This window comes from Seriola dumerili, unplaced genomic scaffold (assembly GCF_002260705.1).
Source record: "Seriola dumerili isolate Sdu_G_001 unplaced genomic scaffold, Sdu_1.0 BDQW01000127.1, whole genome shotgun sequence".
In the NCBI taxonomy this organism is placed as follows: Eukaryota; Metazoa; Chordata; class Actinopteri; order Carangiformes; family Carangidae; genus Seriola; species Seriola dumerili.
The window spans coordinates 822,144-832,683 of record NW_019174382.1 but is presented as its reverse complement, the minus strand read 5'-3'; the positions used below and the strand labels follow the sequence as shown (position 1 = coordinate 832,683).

At 38.4% G+C, this 10,540-nt stretch overlaps 2 protein-coding genes across 2 annotated transcripts; both read left to right on the top strand.

The window, feature by feature from the left end:
- Positions 1-524: 524 nt before the first annotated feature.
- Positions 525-4,429, top strand: yipf3 (Yip1 domain family member 3). The gene is made up of 9 exons (XM_022748658.1): positions 525-789; positions 1,409-1,618; positions 2,027-2,133; positions 2,219-2,264; positions 2,344-2,436; positions 2,722-2,853; positions 3,014-3,127; positions 3,209-3,332; positions 3,494-4,429. The coding sequence occupies exons 1-9, from the start codon at positions 718-720 to the stop codon at positions 3,613-3,615; spliced, it is 1,020 nt and encodes a 339-aa protein (XP_022604379.1). The 5' UTR covers positions 525-717; the 3' UTR covers positions 3,616-4,429.
- A 528-nt stretch (positions 4,430-4,957) lies between these two features.
- On the top strand, positions 4,958-6,982 carry dnph1 (2'-deoxynucleoside 5'-phosphate N-hydrolase 1). The gene is made up of 4 exons (XM_022748667.1): positions 4,958-5,198; positions 5,870-5,941; positions 6,051-6,161; positions 6,783-6,982. Exons 1-4 carry the CDS (start codon positions 5,063-5,065, stop codon positions 6,899-6,901), a joined length of 438 nt encoding a protein of 145 aa, XP_022604388.1. The 5' UTR covers positions 4,958-5,062; the 3' UTR covers positions 6,902-6,982.
- Positions 6,983-10,540: the final 3,558 nt, after the last annotated feature.

Below are 10,540 nucleotides of genomic sequence, written 5' to 3'. Positions count from 1 at the left end.
CATTGAATTTTTGTTCTGACTGTAATTTATGAATTATATGTTATTGGCCATTGTTACTTGTTGTGCATATTTATGTAGACAGATAAATAATATAATAATGATAATAATGATAGTTTATCAAACAGACAGACAAGAACAACACTGAGAGCACCTGTAAACACTTATTTTATTACTAATTTTGATATAAATAATATAAAATTCGAATTATTATTATCAATAATAACAATAATTATTAACAATATAATTATAAATAATAACTATAAAAATATAGTTTCATATTTTTACTGTTTATGTATCATTATTGTATCATAATCATTGTCAGTATTATTCCCCCCTTAATTTATTTATTTATTTATTGTGTTGATTACATTTTTTTTTTTTGTATTTTATTTTTTAAACACATGATGTTATGGGTGTGTGTGTGTGTGTGTGTGTGTGTGTGTGTGTGTGTCACCGACGACACAAGAATCTCGCGACATTTTCGGCTTCCACGTCGCTCAGTTTGCATGACGTCATGACGTCGTCCTGCGTGCCGTGCGGATGTTCAGTAGCGTCGTAATGTTGTTATGTGGATCTTAGAGACTAAAACATCAGAGTTTTATTGTTTGTGCGGAGATTAAACTTCCGTCAGTCCGTCGAGGGGGCAGTCACACGGTCACCTGCCCGGGACAGAGACGGTCAACCACCGGATAAACTGCTGCTACTGCTGCGGGGAAAATGTCTGCGGGCTCCGGGAGCAGAAACACGAACACGGAACCGTGGGGGAGCTTCGATGACAACCTCATCCAGGTGAGCTAACAGGCTAAACTGCTAACTAAAACACTGCTAACCGGTTAACTAACAAGCTAATCTACTAACTTACCACCTAACTAACAGGCTAACTAACAAGTCTGGAGATAACCAGGTTAAACCCAAGTTGTTGTTCAGTGGTGGAGAGTAACTAAGTACATGTACTGCAGTAGTGTACATTTGAGGTACCGGTGCTTTACTGGTGCTGCTCCTCATTGATCCGTCACTTCACAGATTCTCATCATTGATCAAAAATATAACCAATAAATAATTGATGTTACAACAGATAAATAAATCTGTAATAAGAAGAATATAAAGTCTTCAATATCAGGCCCAACATTAAACTGATTAGTTCAGTGACTATTGATTATTTTCATTAATCTGCCAATCAGTTTCTCAGTTAATCGATGAATCAGTTTGTGTGATGAAACTTAACTCAGCAACTGTTGAATTTTGAATTTAAAAACGATTCAAAAGATGAATCTATTATTAAAATGGTTGCTTTTTCATTTTCTGTTAATCCACTTATTGATTCTCACACACACACGACATTCTGTGATTGATAAGACACAAACACGTCTGAATGAGGATTGATCCCGTGTTTCCTCATGTGTTCCAGGGCGGCGGCTCGGCGGTCATCGACATGGAGAACATGGACGACACGTCGGGCTCCAGCTTCGAGGACATGGGGGAGATGCACCAGAGGATGAAGGAGGAGGAGGAGGTGGCGGCGGAGGCGGCCGCCACCGAGGACGACAATCCCGACGACGGGGAGTTTCTGGGCATGAAGGGGATAAAGGGTCAGCTGGGCCGACAGGTGGCTGACGAGGTGAGCGCCACTGAGGACGGGGGTCAGAGGTCATCCACGCACAGACTTGACCATCTAACGAGAAAATAATTCTGTGACGATAAGCTGATTAGTTAGAAAATAATCAGTAGCTGCTCTGATGATCATTTCCTGATTCTCTTTTATGTTCATTCTGAAGTAAATATTGACAAACGTTCGATGGTTCCAGCTGCTCCAGGAAACTGAATCTTTTTGGTTAATGTGATAATGTAATGATAAAGTAATCAATAATGATAATCGTCTGGAGACTTTTATTTTAATGTCACTGGGAGGTCGAGGATCCGTGAGGTCTTCCTCACGCTGATGGGACTTCCTGTGGACTTCTTCTCTGTTTTTTGAACTGGTCAGATCAGTTGTAGCTGAGTCCTGATCCCTGTGTGATGTGTCCAGGTGTGGCAGGCGGGGAAGCGTCAGGCCTCCAAAGCCTTTAACCTTTATGCCAACATCGACATCCTGAGGCCGTACTTTGACGTGGAGCCGGTTCAGGTCCGCAGCAGGTAGGACTCTCCACGCTTCCTGTTTCCTGTCTGCCCTTTCCTGTTTCCCGCTCTGTCTGACTGCCGTCTGCTCTGCGTCTCCCAGGCTGATCGAGTCCATGATACCTGTCCGCATGATCAACTTCCCCCAGGTAACCACACACAAACATGTTTCCACCTGTGATCCAGGATCAGGTTTGTGTCCTCTGACAGTTCGTTCTCCCTCCGTAGAAGATCGCAGGTGAGCTGTACGGTCCTCTGATGCTGGTCTTTACTCTGGTGGCCATCCTGCTGCACGGGATGAAGACTTCAGGAACTGTCATAGTAAGAACACACACACACACACACACACACACACACACAGATACACACACACACACACACACAGATACACACACACAGATACACCTGGAAACGCAAACCTAACAAAAAACGCTAACCTCCAGAAACACGTGGGGCAATTGGTTCTGTTGGGGCACTGATGAGTGTGTGTGTGTGTGTGTGTGTGTGTGTGTGTGTGTGTGTGTGTGTGTGTGTGTGTGTGTGTGTGTGTGTGTGTGTGGTGTGTGGTGAGTGTGTGTGTTCGTTGTGTGTGTGTGTGATATCCAGAGGGAGGGGACTCTGATGGGTACGGCTATAGGAACGTGTTTCGGTTACTGGCTCGGCGTTTCCTCCTTCATCTACTTCCTGGCGTACCTGGTCAACGCTCAGATCACCATGCTGCAGATGCTGTCCCTGCTGGTCAGTACTGGTACTACAACTACACATGTACACACTACACACACTACACACACTACACAGTGTCAGTGCCATCCAAACTGTGGTAATCATGTAGAGTGCTTTTAACCTTTTTTTTTCTCAACCTAATTAACACAATGTACTTCCTGTCTGCTGTCGTCAGGGTTACGGTTTGTTTGGTCACTGCGCTGTCCTCCTCATCACCTACAACATCCACTTCCACTTCCTGTTCTACGTCCTGTGGCTGCTGGTTGGAGGACTGTCCACCCTGCGTATGGTAAGGACTACATTTCCCATCAGCCCCCTGGTTCTCCCACAACTGTGGACTCACCTGATGTCCCATGTGTCTTCCTCTCAGGTGGCGGCTCTGCTGTCTCGTACGGTCGGACAGACGCCTCGTCTCCTCCTCTGTGGGACTCTGTCTCTGCTGCACATGCTCTTCCTGCTCTACCTGCACTTCGCCTACCACAAGATCGTAGAAGGTGAGACGCACACCTGTGCACCTGACGCCATCATTTACTGAGGTCATGTGACTGAGTGTAAACAGTTCACCTCCTTGCATCAGAGTGTCATTTTTGTGTCTGAGTGAGACCTCCTCATTGTTTTTGTGTCTGAGTGAGACCTCCTGTCGTTGTCGTTTCAGGGCTGCTGGACACTCTGGAAGGACCCAACCTGGCTCCCATGCAGCGTGTGGCCAGAGACGTGCCTGAACTGACACTCAACGCCACATTGAGGAACCTGGGGGCCTCACTGAGGGTCCACTGAGGCCCCCACTCTCTCAGAGACGCTGTCAGTCATCTTTTAAAAGAAGAAAGTTTCTGTTTCACTATAAAAGTTCATTGGTGGGAAACCTAAAATAACAGAATGATCACAACTCAAAGGTCCGAGTGGAATCACATCAGCATGTGACAACTGAGCGGATGAAGACCATGACGGCTCCTGAAAAAGCTAATAAGTGGCCTTTGAGTAGGGATGATTCTGTGTTAATGTCCTCTGAAGATGAAGCTTCATGTTCATGAAGTCAAACTTTTTCTCTCTCAGCTCTTGTACATTTTTTATTCATTCTGTAACATTTTGTTTTGGCTTTTGTGTTCTCATGTTAAGATGTATTTATAGTTTCTGTACAGAAACCCCGAGTAAACTTTATGGACTTTGGTTGGAGTCACTGAGATAATCCACACTTTATTTAGTAAAACAACATCATTTAAATTTACAAAGAGATTCTTTCTCGACATTTTGGTATTTCATCTATCAGCAGAGTTTCAAGATGAATGGTCGCCGTCCTCAAAACATTATAATGATCAAGATTATTTAATTGTAAGCAGAAAAATCTGAGGTCAAACAGCAGCTTAATTCAGACTTAATGCAGAGTTCACGCTTCATTTGTAAATATAACTCCACCACTAAACTAATTTACAAGACAAAAGTATCATCAGAATATACTTAAAGACCAAAAGTAAAAGTACCCAGTATGCAGAGTCATATATAATGTTGTATTATAAATATTGATGCATTAATGTGTTCATCACTTTAATGGTTCATTTGAATTATTTTATATTCAGCTGGGTAGTTTGTGAATTTCCCCCGTGGATGAATAAAGTTTTATCTGTAAAAAAAACCCAACAAGGTTATTTATTTGAATTTTTTTTTTTTAAATTTACTTAAGTAAAGTAGATGTGTAAATGTAGATTACCTCAGAATTATACTGAAGCACAGGAGTTTAAATTATTTTAATTTTCCACCTCTGTTGCTCTGAAGCAAGAATAACACAGGCTGTGAAAACGATTATTTTGAAAGGTGTAACAGGAAGTTTGTGGGAAATATAGAAACAAATGAATAGATTTTGGATTAATACAGAAAGTGCAACATAAATCTTTATTTTGAGACTTCAGCCTAATGAAGTGGGGCTTTGCTGCCCTGAGCGCTGTCTATTAGGTAACTCCTCCCCTCAGCTGGTCACCTCCTCCATCCTGGACCAATCAGAGGCGACAGAGTTCAGACTGTTGCTGTTCAGCCAATCACAGCGGAGAAATAACGGCATCTGTTAACATTGGCGCACCTGACAGACTGCGCTCCGGGTTATAGGAGTATTGGTTTACATGTCACGTAACCACGTCACGTCAGGTCACCACGCAGAGGCTCATTTGCAAACAGCGCGGGAAGCGGCAGCAGGAGGACGCAGGCAGAACCGGTGGAGCAGGTCGTGAAGAGGATGAAGGTTTATTTCTGCGGGAGTATCCGCGGCGGGAGAGATGACGTGGCGCTGTACCGGAGGATCGTGGAGAAGCTGCAGAGCTACGGGACCGTGCTAACCGAGCACGTGAGCAGCACAGAGCTCAGCGACAGAGGTCAGAGGTCACTCTCAGTGCTGTAGTGGCTGCATTGTAATTCATACACCAGAAAATTTGATTCAGTGTGTTATTCACAGACGTGACGTCATTACGACGTTAACATTAGCCGCAGTGGAGTTGCAGATTTACCATCCCACAGACTGTAAAGTGAGATGACGTCATTGTGCATTTTGAGTGAACTGTCCATTCATAAATGAAGATTGAACAGCTGTTCTCTCACCTTGCTTTTAAAACCAAAGGTGCAGATTGCAAATATTACTGGTCCTGCACAGAGTAATGCAGGAATAAAGATATTCAACATGAGGAAAACATGGTGTTTCAGTCACACTCATTTATTTTTTCTTTGTTCAAAACATTTTCCACTTCAACTTACTGAAACAATTGAACATTGAAAATGGAGGAAACAATCAAAACTTCTGAAAAAGTAAAATGTGAACAATACAAACAAATAAAATAAATACAAGGAAAGGAAATAAATGCAACAAATAGATAAAGATGGTGAAACAAAAATAATGAACAAAAGTAATTCATGAAAGAAAACATTTAAGACTAATTACGTTTAACAAACATTCAGAATGACACAACTGATTAAAACTAAACACTATTGCAGCTTTGAGATTACTGAGGTATGTGTGATGTCACTGAGCTGCTGTGCTGTGATTGGACAGGTGAGGACGCCTCAGCAGCCGGAGACAAGTTTATTCATGACCGAGACGTGGACTGGCTCCGACAGTCTGACGGTGAGGATAATTGATTATTGATTATTGTGTGTCAGTGTCTGCAGGCAGCTTCTGTTTCACCTGTTGACCTCTGACCTTTCGGTGTTTGTTGTCTGACCTCTGACCTCAGTGGTGGTGGCAGAGGTCACGCAGCCGTCTCTGGGTGTTGGTTATGAACTCGGCCGAGTCGTTGACATGAAGAAAAAAACCTTGTGCATGTTCAGGCCGTTGTCAGGACGCGGTGAGGACACTTCCTGTTTTACATATTTACTAACCTGCTGACCACACCCCTACAGCTCTGTGAGCCAATGGGAGGAGAGAACAGAGTCCAGGTGTGTTACGTCTGTTAGTGTTTTTTTTTTTGTTTGTTTGTTTGTTTGTTCCGCTCTTGATGATCCACATCATCCTACGATAACTTCTGTTATGATTTGGAACGATGTAAATAAAATTGATTTGACTTCACTTACATTAAAAAGCAAAGGTTACATTGCTAAAGTTAAAATGTTAATATTACAAAACTTACCATACATTTCAGGGTATGGTCCAGATCTGCTCTATATGAAAGGTGCCCTAAGATAACTTAAAATGCTACTGCTAGCTAATGCCAGTTGTTACAATACTAGCTTAAAATATTAAAAAGCTAACTTTAGAATGGTAATGTTACAGTACCAAAGTTTAAATGTTAACATTAAAAGTTAAAATTTGAAAATGAAAATGTTAACATGCCAAAGATATACTTTAGTGGCTGAAAAGGAAGTGACACACCTAACACCGTGCTCTCCTCCCAATGCCTCACAGACCTGTGTATACAGGTGAGGTCAGCAGGTGACCCCTACAGCATTAACTTCTTGTCTCTGTGTAGTTCTGTCGGCAATGATTCGGGGAGCAGATGACGGCGAGCGGTTCGTGGTGAGAGATTACAGCGAGGACGAGGTGGAGAACGTTCTGGAAGAGTTCTTCAACACACTAAAGAGATCCTAAAGATGCTGGAGAACATAAAACCTCTGTAAATGAAGTCAGACTGAGACTATGTTCATGACTGAACGACTCAATAAAGTTGACTGAGAGAAACTCTTTGTGTTCAATTAAGTCATAAAAGGTTCACAATATAGTAAGGCACAAATACTGAAAGTATAGTATGGTAAGATATAAAAACGACATACTATAGTTAGGCATAAAAAGGCATAAAAACGATATCGTATAGTAAGGTATAAAAACAACATAGTATAGTAAGGCATAAAAGTCATAATAACGACATAGTAAATTAAGGCATAAAAAGTCATAATAACGACATAGTATAGTAATGCATAAAAGTCATAATAACAACATAGTAAATTAAGGCATAAAAAGTCATAATAACGACATAGTATAGTAATGCATAAAAGTCAAAAAAAGGACATAATATGGTAAGGTATAAAAACGACAGTATATTAAGGCATAAAATTCATGAAAATGACATAGTATAGTAAGTGATAAAAAGTCATAATAATAACATAGTATAGTAAGTTATAAAAGTCATAAAAACGTCATAGTGTAGTAACGCAAAAAAAGTCATAATAAAGACATAGTATAGTAAGGTATAAAAACGTCATAGTATAGTTAGGCAAAAAAAAGTTATAAAAAAGACAGTTTATTAAGCCATAAAAACAACATAATATATTCAGCCATAAAAGTCATAAAAACAACAAAGTATACTAAGGCACAAAAGTCATAAAAACGTCATAGTGTAGTAACGCAAAAAAAGTCATAATAAAGACATAGTATAGTAAGGTATAAAAACGTCATAGTATAGTTAGGCAAAAAAAAGTTATAAAAAAGACAGTTTATTAAGCCATAAAAACAACATAATATATTCAGCCATAAAAGTCATAAAAACAACAAAGTATACTAAGGCACAAAAGTCATAAAAATGACATAGTATAGTAAGGCATAAAAAGTCATAAAAATGTCATACTATAGTAAGCCATAAAAATGACACAGTATAGTAAGGCATAAAAAGTCATAAAAATGTCATACTATAGTAAGCCATAAAAACGACATAGTACAGTAAGGCATAAAAGTCATAAAAATGACATAGTATAATAAGGTATAAAAACGTCATAGTATAGTTAGGCAAAAAAAAGTTATAAAAAAGACAGTTTATTAAGCCATAAAAACAACATAATATATTCAGCCATAAAAGTCATAAAAACAACAAAGTATACTAAGGCACAAAAGTCATAAAAACGACATAGTATAGTAAGGCATAAAAAGTCATAAAAATGTCATACTATAGTAAGCCATAAAAATGACACAGTATAGTAAGGCATAAACGTCATAAGACGACATAGTATAGTAAGGTATAAAAACGACATAGTATAGTTAGGCATAAAAGTCATAAAAAACGACATAGTACAGTAAGGCATAAAAATCATAAAAATGACATAGTATAGTGAGGCATAAAAGTAAAAAAAAAACGAGTATAGTAAGGCATAAAAGTCATAAAAAGCGACATAGTACAGTAAGGCATAAAAGGCATAAAAAACGACATAGTACGGTAAGGCATAAAAGTCATAAAAAGCGACATAGTACAGTAAGGCATAAAAGGCATAAAAAACGACATAGTACGGTAAGGCATAAAAGTCATAAAAAGCGACATAGTACAGTAAGGCATAAAAGGCATAAAAAACGACATAGTACGGTAAGGCATAAAAGTCATAAAAAGCGACATAGTACAGTAAGGCATAAAAGGCATAAAAAACGACATAGTACGGTAAGGCATAAAAGTCATAAAAAGCGACATAGTACAGTAAGGCATAAAAGGCATAAAAAACGACATAGTACGGTAAGGCATAAAAGTCATAAAAAGCGACATAGTACAGTAAGGCATAAAAGGCATAAAAAACGACATAGTACGGTAAGGCATAAAAGTCATAAAAAGCGACATAGTACAGTAAGGCATAAAAGGCATAAAAAACGACATAGTACGGTAAGGCATAAAAGTCATAAAAAGCGACATAGTACAGTAAGGCATAAAAGGCATAAAAAACGACATAGTACGGTAAGGCATAAAAGTCATAAAAAGCGACATAGTACAGTAAGGCATAAAAGGCATAAAAAACGACATAGTACGGTAAGGCATAAAAGTCATAAAAAGCGACATAGTACAGTAAGGCATAAAAGGCATAAAAAACGACATAGTACGGTAAGGCATAAAAGTCATAAAAAGCGACATAGTACAGTAAGGCATAAAAGGCATAAAAAACGACATAGTACGGTAAGGCATAAAAGTCATAAAAAGCGACATAGTACAGTAAGGCATAAAAGGCATAAAAAACGACATAGTACGGTAAGGCATAAAAGTCATAAAAAGCGACATAGTACAGTAAGGCATAAAAGGCATAAAAAACGACATAGTACGGTAAGGCATAAAAGTCATAAAAAGCGACATAGTACAGTAAGGCATAAAAGGCATAAAAAACGACATAGTACGGTAAGGCATAAAAGTCATAAAAAGCGACATAGTACAGTAAGGCATAAAAGGCATAAAAAACGACATAGTACGGTAAGGCATAAAAGTCATAAAAAGCGACATAGTACAGTAAGGCATAAAAGGCATAAAAAACGACATAGTACGGTAAGGCATAAAAGTCATAAAAAGCGACATAGTACAGTAAGGCATAAAAGGCATAAAAAACGACATAGTACGGTAAGGCATAAAAGTCATAAAAAGCGACATAGTACAGTAAGGCATAAAAGGCATAAAAAACGACATAGTACGGTAAGGCATAAAAGTCATAAAAAGCGACATAGTACAGTAAGGCATAAAAGTCATAAAAATGACATAACATAGTATAGTAAGGTATAAAAACGTCATAGTATAGTGAGGCATAAAAGTTAAAAAAAACGACATAGTACAGTAAGGCATAAAAGTCATAAAAATGACATAGTATAGTAAGGCATAAAAACGACATACTATGGTGAGGCATAAAAAGGCATGAAAACAACATAGTAAAGTAAGGCATAAAAATCATAAAAACGACACAGTATAGTAAGGCATAAAAGTCAAAAAAACGACATAGCATATTAAAGTATAAAAAAGACATAGTATAGTGAGGTATAAAAACGACATACTATAGTGAGGCATAAAAAGGCATGAAAACGACATAGTATAGTAAGGCATAAAAAGTCATAAAAACGACATAGTATGGTAAGGAATAAAAACGACATACTATGGTGAGGCATAAAAAGGCATGAAAATGACATAGTATAGTAAGGCATAAAAAGTCATAAAAACGACATAGTATAGTAAGGCATAAAAACGACATAGTATGGTAAGGCATAAAAACGACATACTATGGTGAGGCATAAAAAGGCATGAAAATGACATAGTATAGTAAGGCATAAAAAGTCATAAAAACGAAATAGTATAGTAAGGCATAAAAAGCCATAAAAACGACATAGTATAGTAAGGCATAAAAACGACATAGTATAGTGAGGCATAAAAGTCATAAAAACAACATAGTATTGTAAGGTATAAAAACGACATACTATAGTGAGGCATAAAAGTTAAAAAAAAACGACATAGTATAGTAAGGCATAAAACGTCATAAAAATGACATAGTATAGTAAGGCATAAAA

Coding starts and splice junctions, on each gene's coding strand:
- dnph1 (XM_022748667.1), top strand. CDS start 5,063: ATGAAGGTTTATTTCTGCGGGAGTATCCGCGGCGGGAGAGATGACGTG. Junction 5,942..6,050: donor CTGGCTCCGACAGTCTGACG/GTGAGGATAATT, acceptor CTCTGACCTCAG/TGGTGGTGGCAGAGGTCACG. Junction 6,162..6,782: donor CAGGCCGTTGTCAGGACGCG/GTGAGGACACTT, acceptor GTCTCTGTGTAG/TTCTGTCGGCAATGATTCGG.
- yipf3 (XM_022748658.1), top strand. CDS start 718: ATGTCTGCGGGCTCCGGGAGCAGAAACACGAACACGGAACCGTGGGGG. Junction 2,854..3,013: donor TGCAGATGCTGTCCCTGCTG/GTCAGTACTGGT, acceptor TGCTGTCGTCAG/GGTTACGGTTTGTTTGGTCA. Junction 3,333..3,493: donor CTACCACAAGATCGTAGAAG/GTGAGACGCACA, acceptor TTGTCGTTTCAG/GGCTGCTGGACACTCTGGAA.